The following is an 18,357-nucleotide window of genomic DNA, read 5'->3' as shown; positions in this document are numbered from 1 at the left end:
GACTCGCTAACCGGTTTTTTTGAGGTACATACACATGACACCACCCCATTACCATTACAGTGGGAGGCGCTAAAGTGTGTAGTAAGGGGAGTCCTGATCCAACATGGGGCTCGTTTGAAGCGGGAAAAAGGGGTAGCCATTGCGCGGCTCCTTGCTCAGATACGGGACCTTGAATCCCGTCATAAGCGTGTGCTTTCCTCACAGATATTTGCGGAACTTACTACAGCGAGAGAATCCTTGCGTTCTCTGATAGACCAGTCACACGCTCGATTCAGGGACCGGATGCGAAAACATTCGTTACGAATTTGCAGACAAATGTGGCAGGTCTCTGGCACGGATACTACATCCCTGCACCCAGGCGTCATATATCCCTAAAATTACTTCTCCCTCGGGCGGTGAGGTTCATGATCCGGTGGGCATCACTGATTGCTTCAGACAGTATTACTCGGCATTATATAATCTTAAAGGCCATTTTCAGGATATGCAGGCGGATGCGTTGCGGGATAAAATAGACCGGTATGTGCACGACACTGCGTTGCCGTCATTGGGGGACGGGGAGGTCTTGGGACTTGAGGAAGATTTTTTGGAAACGGAAGTGGAGCGCGCTATTGGAGACTCCCCCTTGGGCAAAAGTCCGGGACCCGATGGGTTTAATAATAAATTCTACAAGACATTTAAGGATCAATTGGCTCCGTTCTTGACGAAAGTTTTAAATTCTGTGTCTTCCTCGTATCCCTTTGCACCTCAGTCTCTTGAGGCTCATATTACCCTTTTACCAAAACCGGGCAAGGATCCGACGTTGTGCGCAAATTTACGACCAATATCATTGATAAATGTAGACGTTAAGATTATTGCGAAGTTGCTGGCCTCTCGACTCTCGCCTTTCTTACACGATCTGGTCACAGATGACCAGGTGGGGTTTGTGCGTGGTAGGGAAGCGCGGGACAACACGAACAAGACCCTCCTTTTAACATCATACTGCCAATCCCATAAGATACCGATGTGTTTACTCTCGGTCGATGCTGAAAAAGCTTTTGACAGGGTACATTGGGTGTTTCTCCACAGTGTCCTAACACAGGTTGGCCTTGGCGCCACTATGGTGGATAGGATTATGGCATTATATCATGGGCCTACGGCCCGGGTTCGAGTTAATGGGTTATTGTCTGACTCTTTGTCTATTACTAATGGCACGAGACAGGGGTGCCCACTCTCACCTTTACTCTATGTTTTGGTCATGGAACACCTGGCAGTGGCACTGCGGAACAACCCTAATGTTAATGGCGTCTGTGTTGGCGCGATGATCTCCTTGTGTACATTACGACTCCCATGGTTTCCTTGCCATCTTTGACTGGGGAATTTCAGCGATTTGGTCATTTGAGTAATTTTAAAGTCAACTATTCTAAATCGGAGGCATTGAATATATCTCTCGATACTGCTCTAGCCACCCATCTCGCTCGTGTTTTCCCGTTCAAATGGCAATCTAAATCTCTAAAATATCTGGGGGTGCATATTCCCACACAACAGTCGGATTTGTTCGCTTTGAATTACACACCCATTCTGCAGCGCACCTTGAAGGATTTAATGTCATATGGTGGGAACCGCATATCGTGGTTTGGGCGCATTAACGCGGCTAAAATGGACATTCTGCCCAAATTCCTATATATATTCCAAACCGTCGCTATCATAATTCCAACGAGCTTCTTCCAAACATTGCATAGGGCCATAACAAAATTAGTTTGGGGCTCCTCTAAGCCTCGTGTTCGTTTTGCTGTCCTTAGTCGGCCGAAAGTGGAGGGGGGGGGCAGGATTGCCGGATTTTAAACGCTACCACCAAGCTGCGGTCTTCATGCGTTTGGTAGACTGGTTCCGCTCAGGTGCGGGTAAGGAATGGGTACGCATTGAGAAGGCTATGTCTCCCCTAGCACTGTCGTCTCTGCCTTGGTTGTCTGCTCTTCAGCGACCTTCATCTTCTCTGCCTTCCCTCACACGTCAGTTTCTTGTAGTCTGGGAGCGGATCATTGCTACGATGGACATTGTTCACCATCCAGGTCCTCTAACTCCTCTTTTTGATGATCCTTCCTTCCCTCCGGCGGTGGGTGTGGACACATTCCTCTGTTGGGAGAGACAGGACGGTGGTTTCTTGGCTAAGACTCTTACACCTGAGGGTACAATCTTGTCACAGTCTGTTGTCTCTGAGGCCTGCCCGGGGAGACGTCCGGTTTGGTGGTCCTATTTTCAGTTGCGCTCCTATCTTTCTTCCATGGGCGACCGTCTTGTATTACTGCAGGATAAGACTCCTCTGGAGCACTATTTGTTGTTGACTACTGCCCCCTCTCATGTGTTGTCCTATTTACACGGGATCCTTCTAACCAAATACGATTACTCTCAGCTGACATTCACTACCGCATGGGATGAGGAATTGGTGACTCGACACTCTGCTGAGAAGTGGGGCACATCTTTCTTCCTGGCGCATAAGCTACCGACCTCGTGCTTCGCCCAGGAAAAAAATTATAAGATTCTCACCAGATGGTACCGCTGTCCGTCTTTGCTGCATAGGATATTCCCTGATGTATCTGATGAGTGCTGGAGGTGTGGGGAGGCTCCTGGAACCATGCTGCACGTTTGGTGGGATTGTCCCAAGCTTCGTCCCTTTTGGGAAAAAAATTTTGATCTTGGTAACAAACTTTTTCATACTGAGGTTCAGACTTCGGCCTCCATTGGCTTACTTTTCATGGTTCCTGGATCACTCCCACACCTCAAAAAGAGTGTCTTTCGGCATTTTTTGACCGCAGCAAGAACAGTGATTCCTCGTCATTGGAAGTCCAGCACTGTACCTTCATTGAAGGAATGGGTGACGGAGGTGAACGGAATTATGAGGATGGAGGAGTTGATGTCTGCTGATCAGGGTAAAGCTGAGCTCTTTGTCCGCACCTGGGCAGTGTGGTCTGGCCTCTTTTGAACACCTATATAAGCCTACCTTTTGCGTGCTAGGTCTGTATGTGTTTCCCCTTGTTGTCTTGTGTCTGTGTTAGTCTGACGTATAATGTGCACTTATATGCGATAATTTTTATCCAACTGTGGGGACTGGCTTCCCTAAATAATGCACTATCTTTGCTGCACTTATGGTATTGTTATTCTCATTGCATTTTTATTTAGTTTTTGCTTACTGATTAGGAGGTTACCTCCTACTGTTGTTTCTAAGTCTTTGTGTATTTTATGCGATATTGAAGTGGTTATATTGCACTGCGTGTGAATTTTGCAAATTTATGAAACTATGTGTATGCTGTTATGTTTTGTATATTTTCAAAATAAAACTCTTTGATAAGGAAAAAAAAAAAAGATCCTATCCCTTCACCGTGCAACCTAAGTTACGTTCTAATTTCCCAATAAGAAAAAAAAAAAAAAAGAAGAGGATGGGGTATCAGGTTTACTTATCTCATCCCTCAACCGTCCATAGATCAAGAAGACAGGGCATATTCTTTTGGGTACAAAGTTGCTCATAGAATAGAAGTGCTCTATGTAGGCGTGTATTAGGTGTTTGTGATAAAAAAAAAATGTAACTGCTGATAAAGAAGCCAGTCCCCACCAGAAGCTAGGACAGAGTAGGGTAACCATTGAGAAGTGGCACATGGTTGTGCGTGGGAATTTGAGAACAGACGGGCTATCTGCGCATATCCACAAGGAAGCAAAAACGTTCCTAAAAACCGGCGTTAAACGGTCCAGGTTTAGATGTGAGATGCAGCTTGTAAAAAAATAGATCACTAAACGTCAATAATGCATTCATGAGAAAGGATCTTGATTTGGGCTTGGGGCGGGAGGACGAAGGAGTCGCAAGTGGAGGTAGGAGAAAGGGAGGCAATAGAAGTCTCTAAAGACACCCACATCTTAACCTCTGCACCATGACATGAATCATGATACAGGCAGCTAATGCAGCTGCGTAGTAAATGTGATAACCCAGCAAGTGCACTCTACCATACGGTTTCCACCTGATGTGTACCAATAAGCGAAGTCTTGTCGGTTTATACCCTCAAACAAAGGCCAGTGAGAGTGAAGTGAGCCATCGGGGCAAAAGTATTGGATGCAAGAACTGAAGGAAGTTACCAGCAGCTGAGGGAGGGAGCTGTTAAGTTCCGATTTGTTGGTAATAGCATCACTGTTCTCGAAGAAATTGAAATATTTGGTGCTCTTAGTAATGTTAACAGTTGGTGAGGAAATATAGAGTAGAAGATAATGTGCATGAACTGACAATTTAAGCATCTCGTGACCTACCGTAAGTCCCCGTATGCCAGTGTTACGCCTTTAGACGACAGCAAGTTGTTCCATGGCGAGTACATAAAGTAAAGGTGACAGAGACACCGACCATTTAGCCATTTTTAGCGCATTAGTCTAACAGCCATAACTTATTTTTTTGGCTAGCGACGGGACACTTTTTTTTTCCCTTTTTTTTTTTTTCCTTGCCGTTTTCCCAAACATAGGGGGAGATTTATGAAGACTGGCGTTTCAGTCCTGATAATAATAAACAAGTATACTAACCTCACCTTTACCTTCTCACTTCCGGGTCCCCCTCAGCATACTGCAGCTCATACAAGGTCCTGCCACCGAGCAGCATCAGGGCCTTATACGAGACGCAGCACTCATCACATACGTCCTGATACTACCTGGCGTCAGTACACTGTATGAGCTGCAGCATGTGGGGCCTGAGGGGTCCCAGAGGGGAGAAAAGGAGTGGTGATTTGAGCATAATTTTTTATCTTTCATTTTTATATTTTTAAATTGTCTGATGGGGTGGGGGTGGGGGTACGACTAGTGGGTTCTGGGGGAGGGGCAATGTACGGGGCCGGCATGGACCTCTACCTTGCTACGACCAATAGAGTGAAATCTAAGCTAGCTAGGAGCTGGCGAATATTTCCACTATGATTTATGCCAGTTTTCTGGTGTAAAAAATAACAACTTTAATCAGGCTGTGGTCCACTCCCCTTTTGGAAAGTCACGCTCCTCTTCGACATAAGTGGCGTAAAAAATAAGTCAAGCCACAATTTACAACACAAATTGACACATTTAGCTTCTTATCTGACTTTTCTCTGCCAGTTTACTGGCGTAGAAAGGTTGATAAATTTTTAGGCTTATATAGTTAAAATAGCTAAGAAAATATGTGTTTAGTGTTACCTAAAATAGACTTATTAGTGTTAGTCATGGTCTACCATAAGTTATTTTTTTTTATGTGTATTTATTGATTTTATTTATTTTTGGTTTTTAACTTTTATTTTAATGTCTGACCCTCAAAAAGGTCAGAAAAGACCACTGGGGGATTTTATTTTAGGTCTAAGCTATACTTCTCCACTGTACCCAGTTAAAGGGGACTCAGCCCTGTTTGGCCCTGTACACACAGAAAATTCTGCCTCAATATTCCGTCTGGAATTTTGAGGCAGATTTTGATCTGCCTGCACACCATTTGCCGCGTTTTTGAGAGCCGCGGGCAAAAACGCTTTCTCTGCCTCCCATTGAGGACAATGGGAGATCAGAGACGTAAACACCCGAAGATAGGGCATGTCGCTTCCTCCCGCGAGCCGGTTTTACACATTGAAAATCAATGGGAGTAGTTATCAGCCGTTTTTTGGCGCGTGTTTTGGCGTGTTTTCCAAAGCGGTTTCCGTGTCAAAAAACTATGTGAACAGGGCCTTAGGGTATGTTCACACAGATTTTTGCAGGCAGAAAATTCTGCCTGGAAAAATCAGCTCCGTTATTTTTTTAATGGCTTTGTCCCATTGGAATTTTTTGAGACATTTTTTAGCCACTTCTTCAACAGACAGAGGGAATAACCGCAAGCGTTTTTTTGCCGAAAAACGCATCTAAAAATCGTGGCAAAAAAACCGAGTTGATTTCCATCTCCCATTGATTTCAATGGGGTTTTTGAGGCGGAACACACCTCAAGATAGGGCATGTCGCTTCTTTTTCCGACTTTTTTGCTCGCGGGGAAAAAAAAAACAAAAAAAACACCTCCACCTCCCATTGAAATCAATAGGAGGCAACGTCGGCCAGTTTTGCGGCAAAAAAAACTCTGTGTGAACAGGGCCTTATAGTGACTATTGCCACTGTTAGGCTTGTGCTGGGTCTAGTTAGACCCAGCATCAGCCTCCTACTACATGCATCCCGGCAGTCATGTAACTAGTTACAGGACCATCAGGATATATAGAGAAACAGCGGCGTTGAGTGCAATCTGCCATTGAGACGACCAGGTAGAACGTAAATATATCAATTGAAAACACACACATATATATATATATATATGCACACAAACAGCAAAAAATGAATCACTATAAACATACAAAATGCTACATTTATGCAGTTCTTTATTACAATATAACTTTGTGTGCAAACCTGCTGGAGAACTACGGTAACGTTTTTTTAGATAGATATGACTTTCTACATAAGTCTCCGTATGTCGGACCTTAGTAAATGCTAGTTTTCGATCACATGCTTAGAAACACGAAATTGGTGAGTAAATGTACACTACATTTACTTTGTGAGAAACTAATCATGGGCAATCATTTCCGATTATAGCATCTGCAGATAGGTCACCAAGGTCTAGACTTTGTATATGCCAGAGGACCCCAGCCATTTGCAGCCACTTTAAAACACGATAATGTTGAGTTACACTGGATAGTAAAAAGGAAAGAAAAATAAATAATATAATATGTATAGCTCAGTGTTTTTTTTCCCCTAATTTTAAAGCGGTTGTCTCGTGAAGACAACCACTTAAAAAAAAGAAAGCGATCACTGCAGGAAGGTCTTCTCGCCCCCGGCGAGCAGCTGTTATCATGGGGGAAAGCTACGGCCAGTGGCTGCTGCAGGTAAAATGTAGCACTACATGCGGGCTATTCAAACGAATGGCCGTCCAGGTCACACCAGGAGCTCTCCGTTATGGCACATAAAGGGGGTTCCCAAGCAGGGCAGCCTCCTTTATATGATGTTCTGATTCCCGAATAGGGCATATGGACATGGGTTGTCATGACAGGACAACCCATTTAATTGCCATTGATAGGGTATTGACGCTAGCACCAAATTATAGGTACGATATGACATCTCCAGAGCCACTAGCGCATAAAATTAAACAACAGCTGCCAACAGTCAGATTGCAGGGGCCGGAAGCGACATGTGGTAGCCTGGTTGAGGAACACTGCAGTATGTAGTGAACAGCACGGGCAGTGTATAAACCACTGGAAAACGACAGTACTCGGTTATAAAATATACTGTGCACACTAGTCTTGGTATCAGGAGCCAAGGTAGTATATATACTATGAGTTCCCATGCAGATACCAGTACAGGTCTCCAATAACCAACCTAAATTCAACATGACTTTGCCCATGTCCAGGAATTGCAGAAGCCTGAAAAGAACATATTAGAATGTTGGGAGTAGGTTCCTGGTTTCATAGTCTGTCTAGTGGAAGACAACAGTGTACTAGGCATATACAATTAACACAATAGCAGACAAAAAAAAAAAGTCATAAAGTTAAAGAAAAAAAGGAAGAGAACATTTTTTTTTATAAAGAAATCAAACAAACAAAAATAACATACTGGAATAGGTCAAGTCTGTAAAGGAAAAAGGGAAAAAAATATATATATATTTTAAGAAGACACACCAAAAAGGAGACATTTTTTATGTGCCGTGGCTTAGAACGTACCTGATCAACAGTTTTATTGAGTGTGGCAAGTAGCAAATGTCCACGACCATTCATTAAGTATTCCACAAGAGCTGCCATATTGCTTTCTTCCTCTTCATCATCCTTAATCTCCCCATCTCCACTACAAAGTTTATTAACGTCAGACAGAAATTCTCTAGCAATGTCATTGCAGTAAGCATTCATGATGAATCTGGAAAAAAATATATATCAAAACATTAAATACCATAACAAACACTGCAGTTTGCATACCATATGCAGCACACTAATACATTACAGCACAAAGTTGCAATAAAAGAAGGCAGCTTCATTGCAAAGTATAAAGCCAGGGCTACATGGAGACTTTTCATTGCACAATTTATCAGATTAAATGAATTACAACTGCAGGCCACAGGATGAAGTTCCTTACTACTCAAAGATTTCCTCTGATTGTAACTGTAAGGCCTTATTCACACGAACGTGGGAAAACTCGGACGTGAAAAATGACTGTTTTTCATGTCCGAGTTTCACCCGTGCGGGACCCATTTTTACAGATCCCTACAGACCTGAGTCTATGGAAGGATCCGTGAAATCGGAAGAAAATAGGACATGTTCTATTTTTCAACGGACCCTTCACACGGTCTATTGAAGCAGCCGTGTGAACAGCCCCTTTGAAATACATGCGTCCGTGTGACCTGCAGAAGTGTCAACCCATGCTTTTGAAAGCTCTTCCCACAAGTCTGATTGGCTTTTGATACCATATGGTTAAACGGCTCCCACAACTGCTCAAAAAGTTTGAGCTTGTGATGATTTTGCTAGCCAATCCATTACAGGTAGAATACTAGCTAACTACTGTTGTGCGGGTACGATTTAATAGACGTGCTAGCTGAGGACCCATAAGCAGAAGTCGTAATAACGGCTCTAAAAGGTGTCATTGACGCCTGTAAAGCATTCTGAACGCTTTGAAATCAGTTTGATGCCATTATTAAGCATGAAGCTAAATTCACTTTGAGCGAGAGGACAGTATGAGAGGTAAAATAAGTACATATGGAGAGGTTCTCAAAACTTTACTATGTACTTCTTTAAACTCTCATACTGTGACGCCAGCGCTGGACTGCCAGGCGGCTCCTAATGGCGTCAGTTAGGTGCTGGGACAGTAATGCTCTATTGTGTGCATCTGTCTAACATCATTAGGAGCCACCTGCCGGAACCCCTCTGGTTGGGATCGGCATTCTCTCAGCTAATTCGCTGCTGCTGGGAGGACTGAAGTGACAAGTGGAGTGGGTGGAGAAGCAAAATGGTGTCTCAGAAGTGTCAGGGCATCACTTTTTCTGCCCCAAGCTGCCAGTGAGTACTGAGCACCCTGGGGGAGGGAAGGTTGATAACAGGGGCCCCTAACAGGGCAGAGGGCGAAGATTGTAAGGCACTGGGGGAGCCTAGTATTGTAATAAGGCAGTGGGAGTGGTGGCCACTGAGGTGTGAACATCCCCAGTCTGTGACCGCTTAGAAGCTCTACAGCATGATAGAATGGAAACTGTGTGTGGCCGCTGATTTGCTACTAGTATAAAAAGATATGTATGGGGGTTCATACTCTTATAATACTTGTGGCCCCTAAGATATAGATATCCACAGACTGTGGCCCCCGAGTTATACTCCAGTACGAACTGCTGTAATCTACATTACAGCGCCGATCGCATAATGTACAATATAGGGCACTTATAATGTGGTAACAGAGCCTATTTAAGTAAATCACGCTTGAGGGCGCCTCTCCGGGCCTGGAACGGGGACTCGGCGGAACAGGCGGGCCTGGAGTGAAGTTAGTCGTGCACGTGCGGGAGCAGCGCAGAGGTAACTTACCTGTCTCTCCTGCACTCCAGATCCCCGCTGTTCTCCCCGGCGGTCAACAAAGGCCGGCGGTGCTGTGACATGGTGGTCTGGCCGTCTTCCCACCATACGGCGCCATCTTGAACTCCAGGCTATATGCTCTACCACATACTGGGTCTCTTCTTACACTTTAAGCACCAACGTTACCGAAAGGGTGAAGTTGTGGAGAACGAACGGAAGCTTATAGTGTATTCTGTTTGTCTGCATCTTGGAATATAAATAGCATGCTCGTTCGCTGGAAAACTACTATTAACATCCAGTGACATACTGGATTTCATTTGGGAGGTGGCAGGAAAAAGGGGAGAGGTCTATCCCTAACCAGGGAGTTTAAACATTCCTCTGATAACTCTGTGGTGGAGGACTCTCAAAGCCCTCCCTTGCCTGCCCTGGAAGGGGCTGCCTCCTCTACTGTTGTGTGCAAAACACAGGCCAGAACCGCAAAAAAAGCTTGGGAAATTCTTTAGACCGAGGCCCAGTTCACCAGCACTGTCTCTATCATTGTTTGAGGGATCCATGAGCACTCATCCATGGCCACTCTACCCGCAAGATTTGAACCCTACACCCTCACACATGGATATAAAATTTGCAGAATTATTGTCAGTCCAGGCTGGTCACAAAAGTGAATGAGCTGCGGCAAGATTTTGTAATTCTACACCGTGATATGCAATAGATCCGAAAGTATACTAATGAAACGGAGCGTAGGATCTCCGATGTGGAGGATGTGCTTCGCACTATCCCTGAATAGATTGCTGATCTCAAATGACAGATATCCACATTAATTGACAGGGCGGATGATTTTGAAAACCGACTGAGACATAACAATATCTGAATAGTTGGGATGCTTGAAAAATCAGAGGCCTATGACCTGGTGGCATTCCTGGAGCACGGGCTTAAATCTCTTCTGGATGTCAATACTTTCTCTCCCTACTCCCTCCCGGTCTAGTCCTCCTGGAGAGTCGAGAAACGCATTTGATTGTCTGCAATGTGAACGTGTACTGTTGGGGTGTATGGGTGTGCGTTTGTCTGTCCTGAGGTGTGAGTGAGTTATGCGATACAGGAGCTATGGTTGTTTGTATTTATCGACTTGTTACATTTGAGTTCACTTCCTCTGTAAAGACCGAAAACCCTAAGGCCTGATGCACACGACCGTGTTCGGTCCGTGATATACGGTCCGCATGTCGGCCGCTTGTCCCGGACCGTACAAAGTACAGGGAGCCGGGCTCCTAGCATCATACTTATCTATGACGCTAGGTGTCACTGCCTATCCACGTAACTACTGTCACACACTAAAACATGATTACAGTACGGGACAGTAGTTCCGCGGACAGGCAGTGACCCCTATCGTCATAGATAAGTGTGATGCTAGGAGCCCGACTCCCTGCACTGTGTTCGGTCCGGGACATGCGGCCGACATGCGGACCGTATATCACGGACCGAACACGGTCGTGTGCATGAGGCCTAATAACGCGGTTTGTATTCCTTGGAGAATGGGGAAGTATCATTCAGCAACCAATGTCACTGTATGCATTTTAAGTGTATTGAACAACGGTTACGTTGTTGAAAAATAGATAGAGGGAGAGAGGACATGATATTAGAGACAGCGGACAGACATAACTGTCTTACTAGCCACTGTGTCCTCTCTGCCCCACATGAGCCATCTGTAACATCCACTGCCATAAAAGATGGAGCTAGATGCTGTTACCAGGGTATTATAAAAGGAGCACGTGACAATCAGTTTTCTTTTTGCAAAATATATATTCTTTTGTGAAAAAATTATTACATACAAGGAATAAATATAGGCATCATCCAGTGTGTTTATGTATACGGATGCATTCTTCCTGGTGCTTTTATGGTTTGGTTGCAGAGACTTCACGTGGTGGATAGGTTGGAGTCTTACTACGCCTGGTGATAAGACGCCAATCTATCCACCACGTGAAGTCTCGGCAAATGAACTATAAAAGCACCGGGAGGAATACACACGGGTGATGACTATATTTATTCCTTGTATGTGAAAATTTGACAGTTTTTTCTTTTTTTGCAGAATATATTTACTTTTGTCAAAAAAAATCATCTATTGTCACATGCTCATTTCTATATAATACTGCATTGTTTTAAGACATAGGAAGCGTCTCATTTTAGAACATACCTAGCACACTTGTGTTGTTACAATTGGGGTCAAAACCTATATTACTCTTGCGGTTAGCAGGGTCAAATTTAAGCTTGTTTTATCCAGTCCTGCAATAACTTGTGATGAGAAACTCACAGCGGTCAACTTTTTATAGCCTACTAACCCCGTAACGAACACCCATATGCATTTTCACATCGGTTAATAAGGGTACTTATGCCACGACACACAAAAGCCCGCCCCTTTAACCCCTTACATGCCGCTGTCAATAGCGACGGTGTCTTCTAAGGCTGGGTTCACACGAGCACATTAACGTCCGTAATGGACGGACGTATTTCGGCCGGAAGTACCGGACCGAACTCAGTGCAGGGACCCGGGCTCCTAGCATCATAGTTATGTACGTTGCTAGGAGTCCCTGCCTCTCTGCAGGACAACTGTCCCGTACTGTAATCATGTTTTCAGTACGGGACAGTAGTTCCACGGAGAGGCAGGGACTCCTAGCGTCGTACATAACTCCCTGCACTGAGTTCGGTCCGGGACTTCCGGCCGAAATACGTCCGTCCATTACGGACGTTGATGTGCTCGTGTGAACCCAGCCTAAGTGGTTTCCGAGGGAGTTTGCTCCATCTGTCACCCCTTCAGCACCTCCGCGACTATCACAGGTGTCGATTGTTTTTATTGCACTGGGAGGGCCTAACAAAGGCCTCCAGGTCTGCTAATCAAGGGGCCCAATAGAATGCCTGTCTATTTTACACTGACAAAACATAATACCCTGTAATACAGAAGTATTGCAGTATATTATAAAAGTCATAAAATGATCGCATAGTAAAGTCCCATAGTGGGAAAAAATATATATAGTTTCATAACGTTTATAATAAATAAATGAAGCATCCCAGTTAGAAAATGATAAACCCACTTTTCCCTATTAGAAAATGCTTTATTATAAAAAAATAAAAAAAAAGCTACACATAATTGCTATTAGGTTATTTAACCCGCATAGAAATATAAAAAAAACAATGCCAGAATTGCTGTTTACCTTTCATCCTGCCTTCCAAAAGTGCAATAAAAAGTGATCAAAAAGTCATACGTACCCCAAACCGGTACCAATAATTACTACAAGTCCTATCATAAAATTTAGCCCTCATATAGCTACGTTGGCTGAAAAATAAATAATTTATGGCCCATAACCTGTTGCCGACAATGCTCGTCCTGAGCTGCGGGTACTTTGCGCATTAGGACGAGTATTCTCGTCCTGTGTGACAGTCGTCTGCGATAGCGGGGCAACGGCTGTAATACACAGCCACGGCCCTGCTCTAACAGCGGAGAGAAGAGAAACATCCTCTCTCCACCGTTATCCCCTTGAATGCCGTGATAAAACGGATTGCGGCGTTCAAGGAGAGGGGGCTGCACTTTGATCGCGTCACAAAAAATAACTGACGCGATCAAAGCTTATAACTTGTATGGCCAGACAGCCCAGGGTCCATTGAAGGACCCCAGGGCTGTCTGAACATATTTACTGTTAGGTCATACTAAGGTATGCCCTAACAACTGCCTGTGTAGAATCATTTCACAGGCTAATGTACTGGCATATAGATCTATGCCAGTACATTACAGTTAAAAAATAAAAATGAAAATTCCCTTTATGGTATTAAAAAAAAAGTTACATGAATGTAAAAAAAAATCAATGATAAATAAATAAAGAGTTAAAAAAAATACACAGAAACACAATTTTTTTTTATAATAAACTTTTTAAAATAGAAGTCCCAAAACCTGAAATAGACATATTTGGTATTGCCACGACCGTAACAAGCTGTACAACAAATGTATGACATTATTTATGATGATCGGTGTAAAAAAAAATAGTAATATTAAAACTGCAGTGGACCTGCTTTTTTTCTGCATTTGACAAAATAAATTTTTTTATAAATTAAAGATAATGTATTTGTACCAAAAAATGGTACCTACATAAAGTACAACTCGTCCCGCAAAAAACAAAGTCTCATACAACTACGTCGTACAAAAAATAAAAAATTTATGAGCGTCGGGATGCAAAGAGGGAAATATAAAAAAATAGTTCTGTCCTCAAGGCCAAAATTGGCCGTGTCCTTAAGGGGTTAAGACAGATTGACACGAACAAGTGCAAACTCTGTCGTGAATTACTGCAGTTTTTCACGTCCGAGTAGCACCCGTGCGAGTCCGGTTTTCACGGATCCCCATAGACTTGTCTACCGAGGGATCGTTGAAAACGGAAGAAAATAGGACATGTTTTATCAGACCGTGTGAAGGGTCCGTGGAGAAAATGGACAACAGCCGTGTTAACGGCCCCATTAAAATACATGCATCTGTGTGTGACGGCTGTTGTTTTAACGGCTGTCACGGGGACGTATAATATGGTCGTCTGAATTCGGCCTTAGAACGTGGCAGCACAAAAACACTTTACACTTTTTTTTTTTTTTTTTTTAAATGAGTATATGCCTGGACCATTGCGCTAATCAAGCACTTTTTACATTTTCCTCATAGATTGTAAACCCTTGTGACCAGGGCCCTCACTCCTCTTATTTGAATTGGTAATTAGTTTATCACTATGTAATATAATCTTTTCCATACATGTACCATTGTAAATTTGGTGCTGCAGAATATGTTGGCGCTGTATAAATAAAGATTTTTATTGTGAAAAAGAAGCTAAACAGAAAAAGCTATATAAAGTTGGTAATCGCTGTAATCGATAGAATAAAGTTATTTAAGGGCTTTTTTTCCACCCCCATCCCCCCAAAAAAGTTAGTTAGACCCCATGCACAAGACCGTATTTTCATCTTTCTGTAAATACGGTCCGTGATGCATCCGCATTTTAACCGTATATACAGATCCGTAAAAAAAAGTGAGGCTGCAAATTATGTCACCAACATGTTGCATAGCAACGCTTCCGTAAATATTGACGGTTTACAGAAGCACATCCGTAGCCGTCCGTATTTACGGAAGCACCCATAGGCTTCTATGGGAGAGTCCGTGCCGTAATTACGGACAAGAATAGGACAGGTTCTATCATTTTTTCAGCACGGACGCCCATCAGTAAAAATACGGAAAGGTGTATGTGGTCAATAGAAATGAGTCCGTAATTACAGATGAAAAATACTGTCGTGTGCATGGGGCCTTAATCAATGAATTATATGTACCCCAAAATGGTGCCACTAAAAAAATACAACTTGCCCTGCAAAAGCCCTCACACAGTTAGGTCTATGGAAAAATAAAGATTTTTATGGCTTTTGAAATAACGATCAAAAAACAAAAAAAAAAACACTCCGTCTAAGGTCCAAAATAGGCTGATAGCTAAGGCGAAGTTCACACTTGCGTTGTATAATCAGTTACTGTTATCCGTTTTTAGATTTGAATAACGGATGTTAAAAATCCCATTGAAATCAATGGGATTTTTAATTGCATCAGTTAGCATCTGTTCACATCCGCATCTTGTTTCTTTTCAAACAGTTTTTATTGGTTATAAGTGACAATACAGAAATGAAATAAGATATAATGCAGGGTGTTGTAGCATACCAACATCACTTACATTGTATAAAGTAATCAGCATCATAAGAAACGGGTATTAAAAAATGCAAAGTAAAACAACAAGTGATGTAGTAAAGTAAAGGAAAAAAAAAAAGGAATGATTACATGGGAAGGGAAAAAAAAGAGGAATGAGGGAAGGAAGGGAAAACAATGTCTCATGTCCGCATAACAAGAAATCATAAGTATGTGGTAATGGCAATGAAGATATCACTGAAGATTGAATACATCAATACTGAAGGGAAAATTTAAAAAAATATGAAAAATGAAGTACAGGCAAGACTTTGGCTGGCACAAGAAGTTATCAAATGCTGATCTAAACATACATTTTCTGTTAAGAAGAGCACCTTGAACCATCAATATAAACACGCCAAGACGACCATATACGAAAGAATTTAACCCTAGTTCCTCGTTCCCAATGTATAAATTCCACCATTCTAAAAATTTATTGAACTTTGAGCTCCCATTGTTCGATCGTGGGAGGAGAAGCACTCTTCCAATGGAAAGGAATGGGAAGCTTCCCTGCCGTAATAAAAAAAAGTGGGTAAGTCATTACATTTGGGCACATAAGAATCAGTAGGCAACCACAAAAGAAATCGCCTGAGGCGAGCATGGGACAGAAGAACAAATAGCATTTATATGATCAATCACCGCTACCCAATAAATGTGGCTCAAAGGGCAGTGCCACCAAATATGAAACAAAGAGCCTATATCCGATTGACACCTACAACAGGTAGCAGGAATTTCAGGATTAACCATATGTAACCATTCAGGAGTTCTATACCATTGTGAGAAAAGTTTATGCAAATTCTCTCTAATCCTAAAACATTGGGAAAAACCCTGTGAACGCTTTAAGATGGTTTTTAGATCATTTTCACTAAAAGAAGTCTGGAGATTTTTCCCATTCACTGAGAGTTTTAAGTTTCCCTTCAGGCTCAGATTGCATCAGAAACTCATATGAGGTGGCCAACGCCTTCTTTTGGGGAGCGGAGCATTGCAGCTGACTTTCAAACTGGGTTAATGAACATGAAGAAGTACATGTAGCAACATATTTATTACAGACAGTTTGAAAATCATTTATCTGTAGAAAACCTTTAACATAAGGCCTGTCTTCCTAAATAACAGATTAGTTGATATCTGTTCTTCTGTGTCAAAAAAGGAAGAGCAAGTGACATCCCCTACTTTATCCCAAAAGATTGGTTGTGGAGGACGTTTAGGATGAACCAAATAAGGCAATAGACAAAGGCAGCAAGGGCAAATCCTAGATAGAAGAGCGAGTATGTTATGAATCTCTTGCCCTTCAATAAGACACTAGAGAAGGTCAGCAATGAGGAGAAATGTTGTAGATTCCATAAAATTAATTTGTCTGGTAATGAAATAAGATCCCTTTCCAATTCATTAAATAGAGTGTGGTTGGAACTGTTAATGAGGTCTTTCCATCTATTTAATTGGTTAGCTTTATAGTATGTGAGAACATCTGGGACCCCAGTACCACCCAACCTAGGTGTCTGAATTAGCTGTTGATATTTCAGTCTAGGTCTACTGTTATGCCATAAGAACTTGGAAAACGATTTTCTAGTTTTATCGAATAAGGATCTAGGTAACCAAATTGGCAATGTTTGCAATAGATACAAACATTTAGGGACAATAAAAGTCTTGCGCAAATTCTTGCGACCCAACCAGGACATAAATGGGACTTTAAGATGGGTTAACTGTTTTTGTAGTCATCCGTTTTTTTTTAGCTAAAAGTGCCGAGTACAGGACTTTCTTCTCGGATGTATAACAGATCGGTTATTTTTATCATTGGTGTTATTGTAAAATTGGATTGTAATCCACTTGCACCTGTTAATTTGATACCATCTGCTGATCTAAAAACGGATTAGAGTAATGAAGCACTCCCACAAAAATTTTTATTCTCTGGCACATTACGTAAATTGTGGTGAAGGTAATTTTCTTACCGGTGGCTGTATTTGTGAGTTATCCACTCCAGCCTATGCCATGTGACCAGCAATGGGACTTTCCAACAACCACAGTGTCTCATGTGTGGACAGGAAGTCAGTTTCTCCATTCGTTCCTATCACAGCCTTGATGTGAGTCTTATGAATGAATGGAGAAACTGACTTCCTGTCAACACATGACACACTGTGGTAGTTGGAGAGTCCCATTGCTGGTCATATACTAACAACGCTCAGGCAAGGATCAGATGGGCTGGGGCCTTCATATAGTCCAGGATGTTATGTGTGTTGATGATGATTTCCTATGGGACAGAGCGAAAGTGAGTGCTGGCGTCTCCTGGAGAGGAGATGGGGACCAGCGATCACAGATCCATGGCTGCAGGCGTCAGGAGGTGAGTGGACCCGACGGCCTGCGGCCATGGACGCATACTGTGCCTTTGCTGCTTTATACCCCACAGGTGTTGTCCCAGGAAGTTGGGGGTCCCCTTTGGGAATGCCAGTGGTGGGTGGTTCTTTATAGGTGGGACAGGACGTCCACACCTAATTTAGCCGGTTGGGTCTGGAGTATACTTTGAGAATACTTTTATATTTCGCAGTTCTTATATAATTCTTTGTTTTTTTGCATTGCTGTCATTCTTCGTTCCCCACTAGGGTCCCATGCTGCGGTGTCTCAGTCTGAAGGTATTAGGGTATGTGCACACACACTAATTACGTCCGTAATGTACGGACGTATTTCGGCCGCAAGTACCGGACCGAACACAGTGCAGGGAGCCGGGCTCCAAGCATCATACTTAGGGCAGATACAGACGAACGTTGCGTTTTTGCGCGCGCAAACAACGCTGCGGTTTTACGCGCGCAAAAGACATTTGACAGCTGCGTGTGTCATCCATGTCTGATGCGCGGCTGCGTGATTTTCGCGCAGCCGCCATCATAGAGATGAGGCTAGTCGACGCCCGTCACTGTCCAAGGTGCTGAAAGAGCTAACTCTTTCAGCACCCTCGACAGTGAATGCCGAACACAATATCGAAAAACCTGTGAAAAAAAGAAAAAGTTCGTACTTACCGAGAACTTCCCGGCCGTTGCCTTGGTGACGCGCCTCTCGACATCGGGCCCCACCTCCCTGGATGACGCGCCAGTCCATGTGACCGCTGCAGCCTGTGCTTGGCCTGTGATTGGC

The 18,357-nt window shown here is 43.1% G+C and overlaps 1 protein-coding gene across 4 annotated transcripts in view; it reads right to left on the bottom strand.

Annotated features, from left to right (window-relative positions):
* LYST (lysosomal trafficking regulator) overlaps positions 1-18,357 on the bottom strand; it is a 342,444-nt gene that overhangs the window by 276,551 nt on the left and 47,536 nt on the right. For all 4 annotated transcript variants that reach the window (XM_075862446.1, XM_075862448.1, XM_075862447.1 and 1 more), the window contains exon 3: positions 7,683-7,872. In XM_075862446.1, coding sequence (XP_075718561.1) covers positions 7,683-7,865 — 183 coding nt within the window. In that variant the 5' untranslated portion in view covers positions 7,866-7,872. The remainder of the gene's footprint in view (positions 1-7,682; positions 7,873-18,357) is intronic.

This window comes from Rhinoderma darwinii, chromosome 4, assembly GCF_050947455.1.
Source record: "Rhinoderma darwinii isolate aRhiDar2 chromosome 4, aRhiDar2.hap1, whole genome shotgun sequence".
NCBI lineage: Eukaryota > Metazoa > Chordata > Amphibia > Anura > Rhinodermatidae > Rhinoderma > Rhinoderma darwinii.
This window is presented reverse-complemented; position numbering and strand designations above follow the sequence as displayed.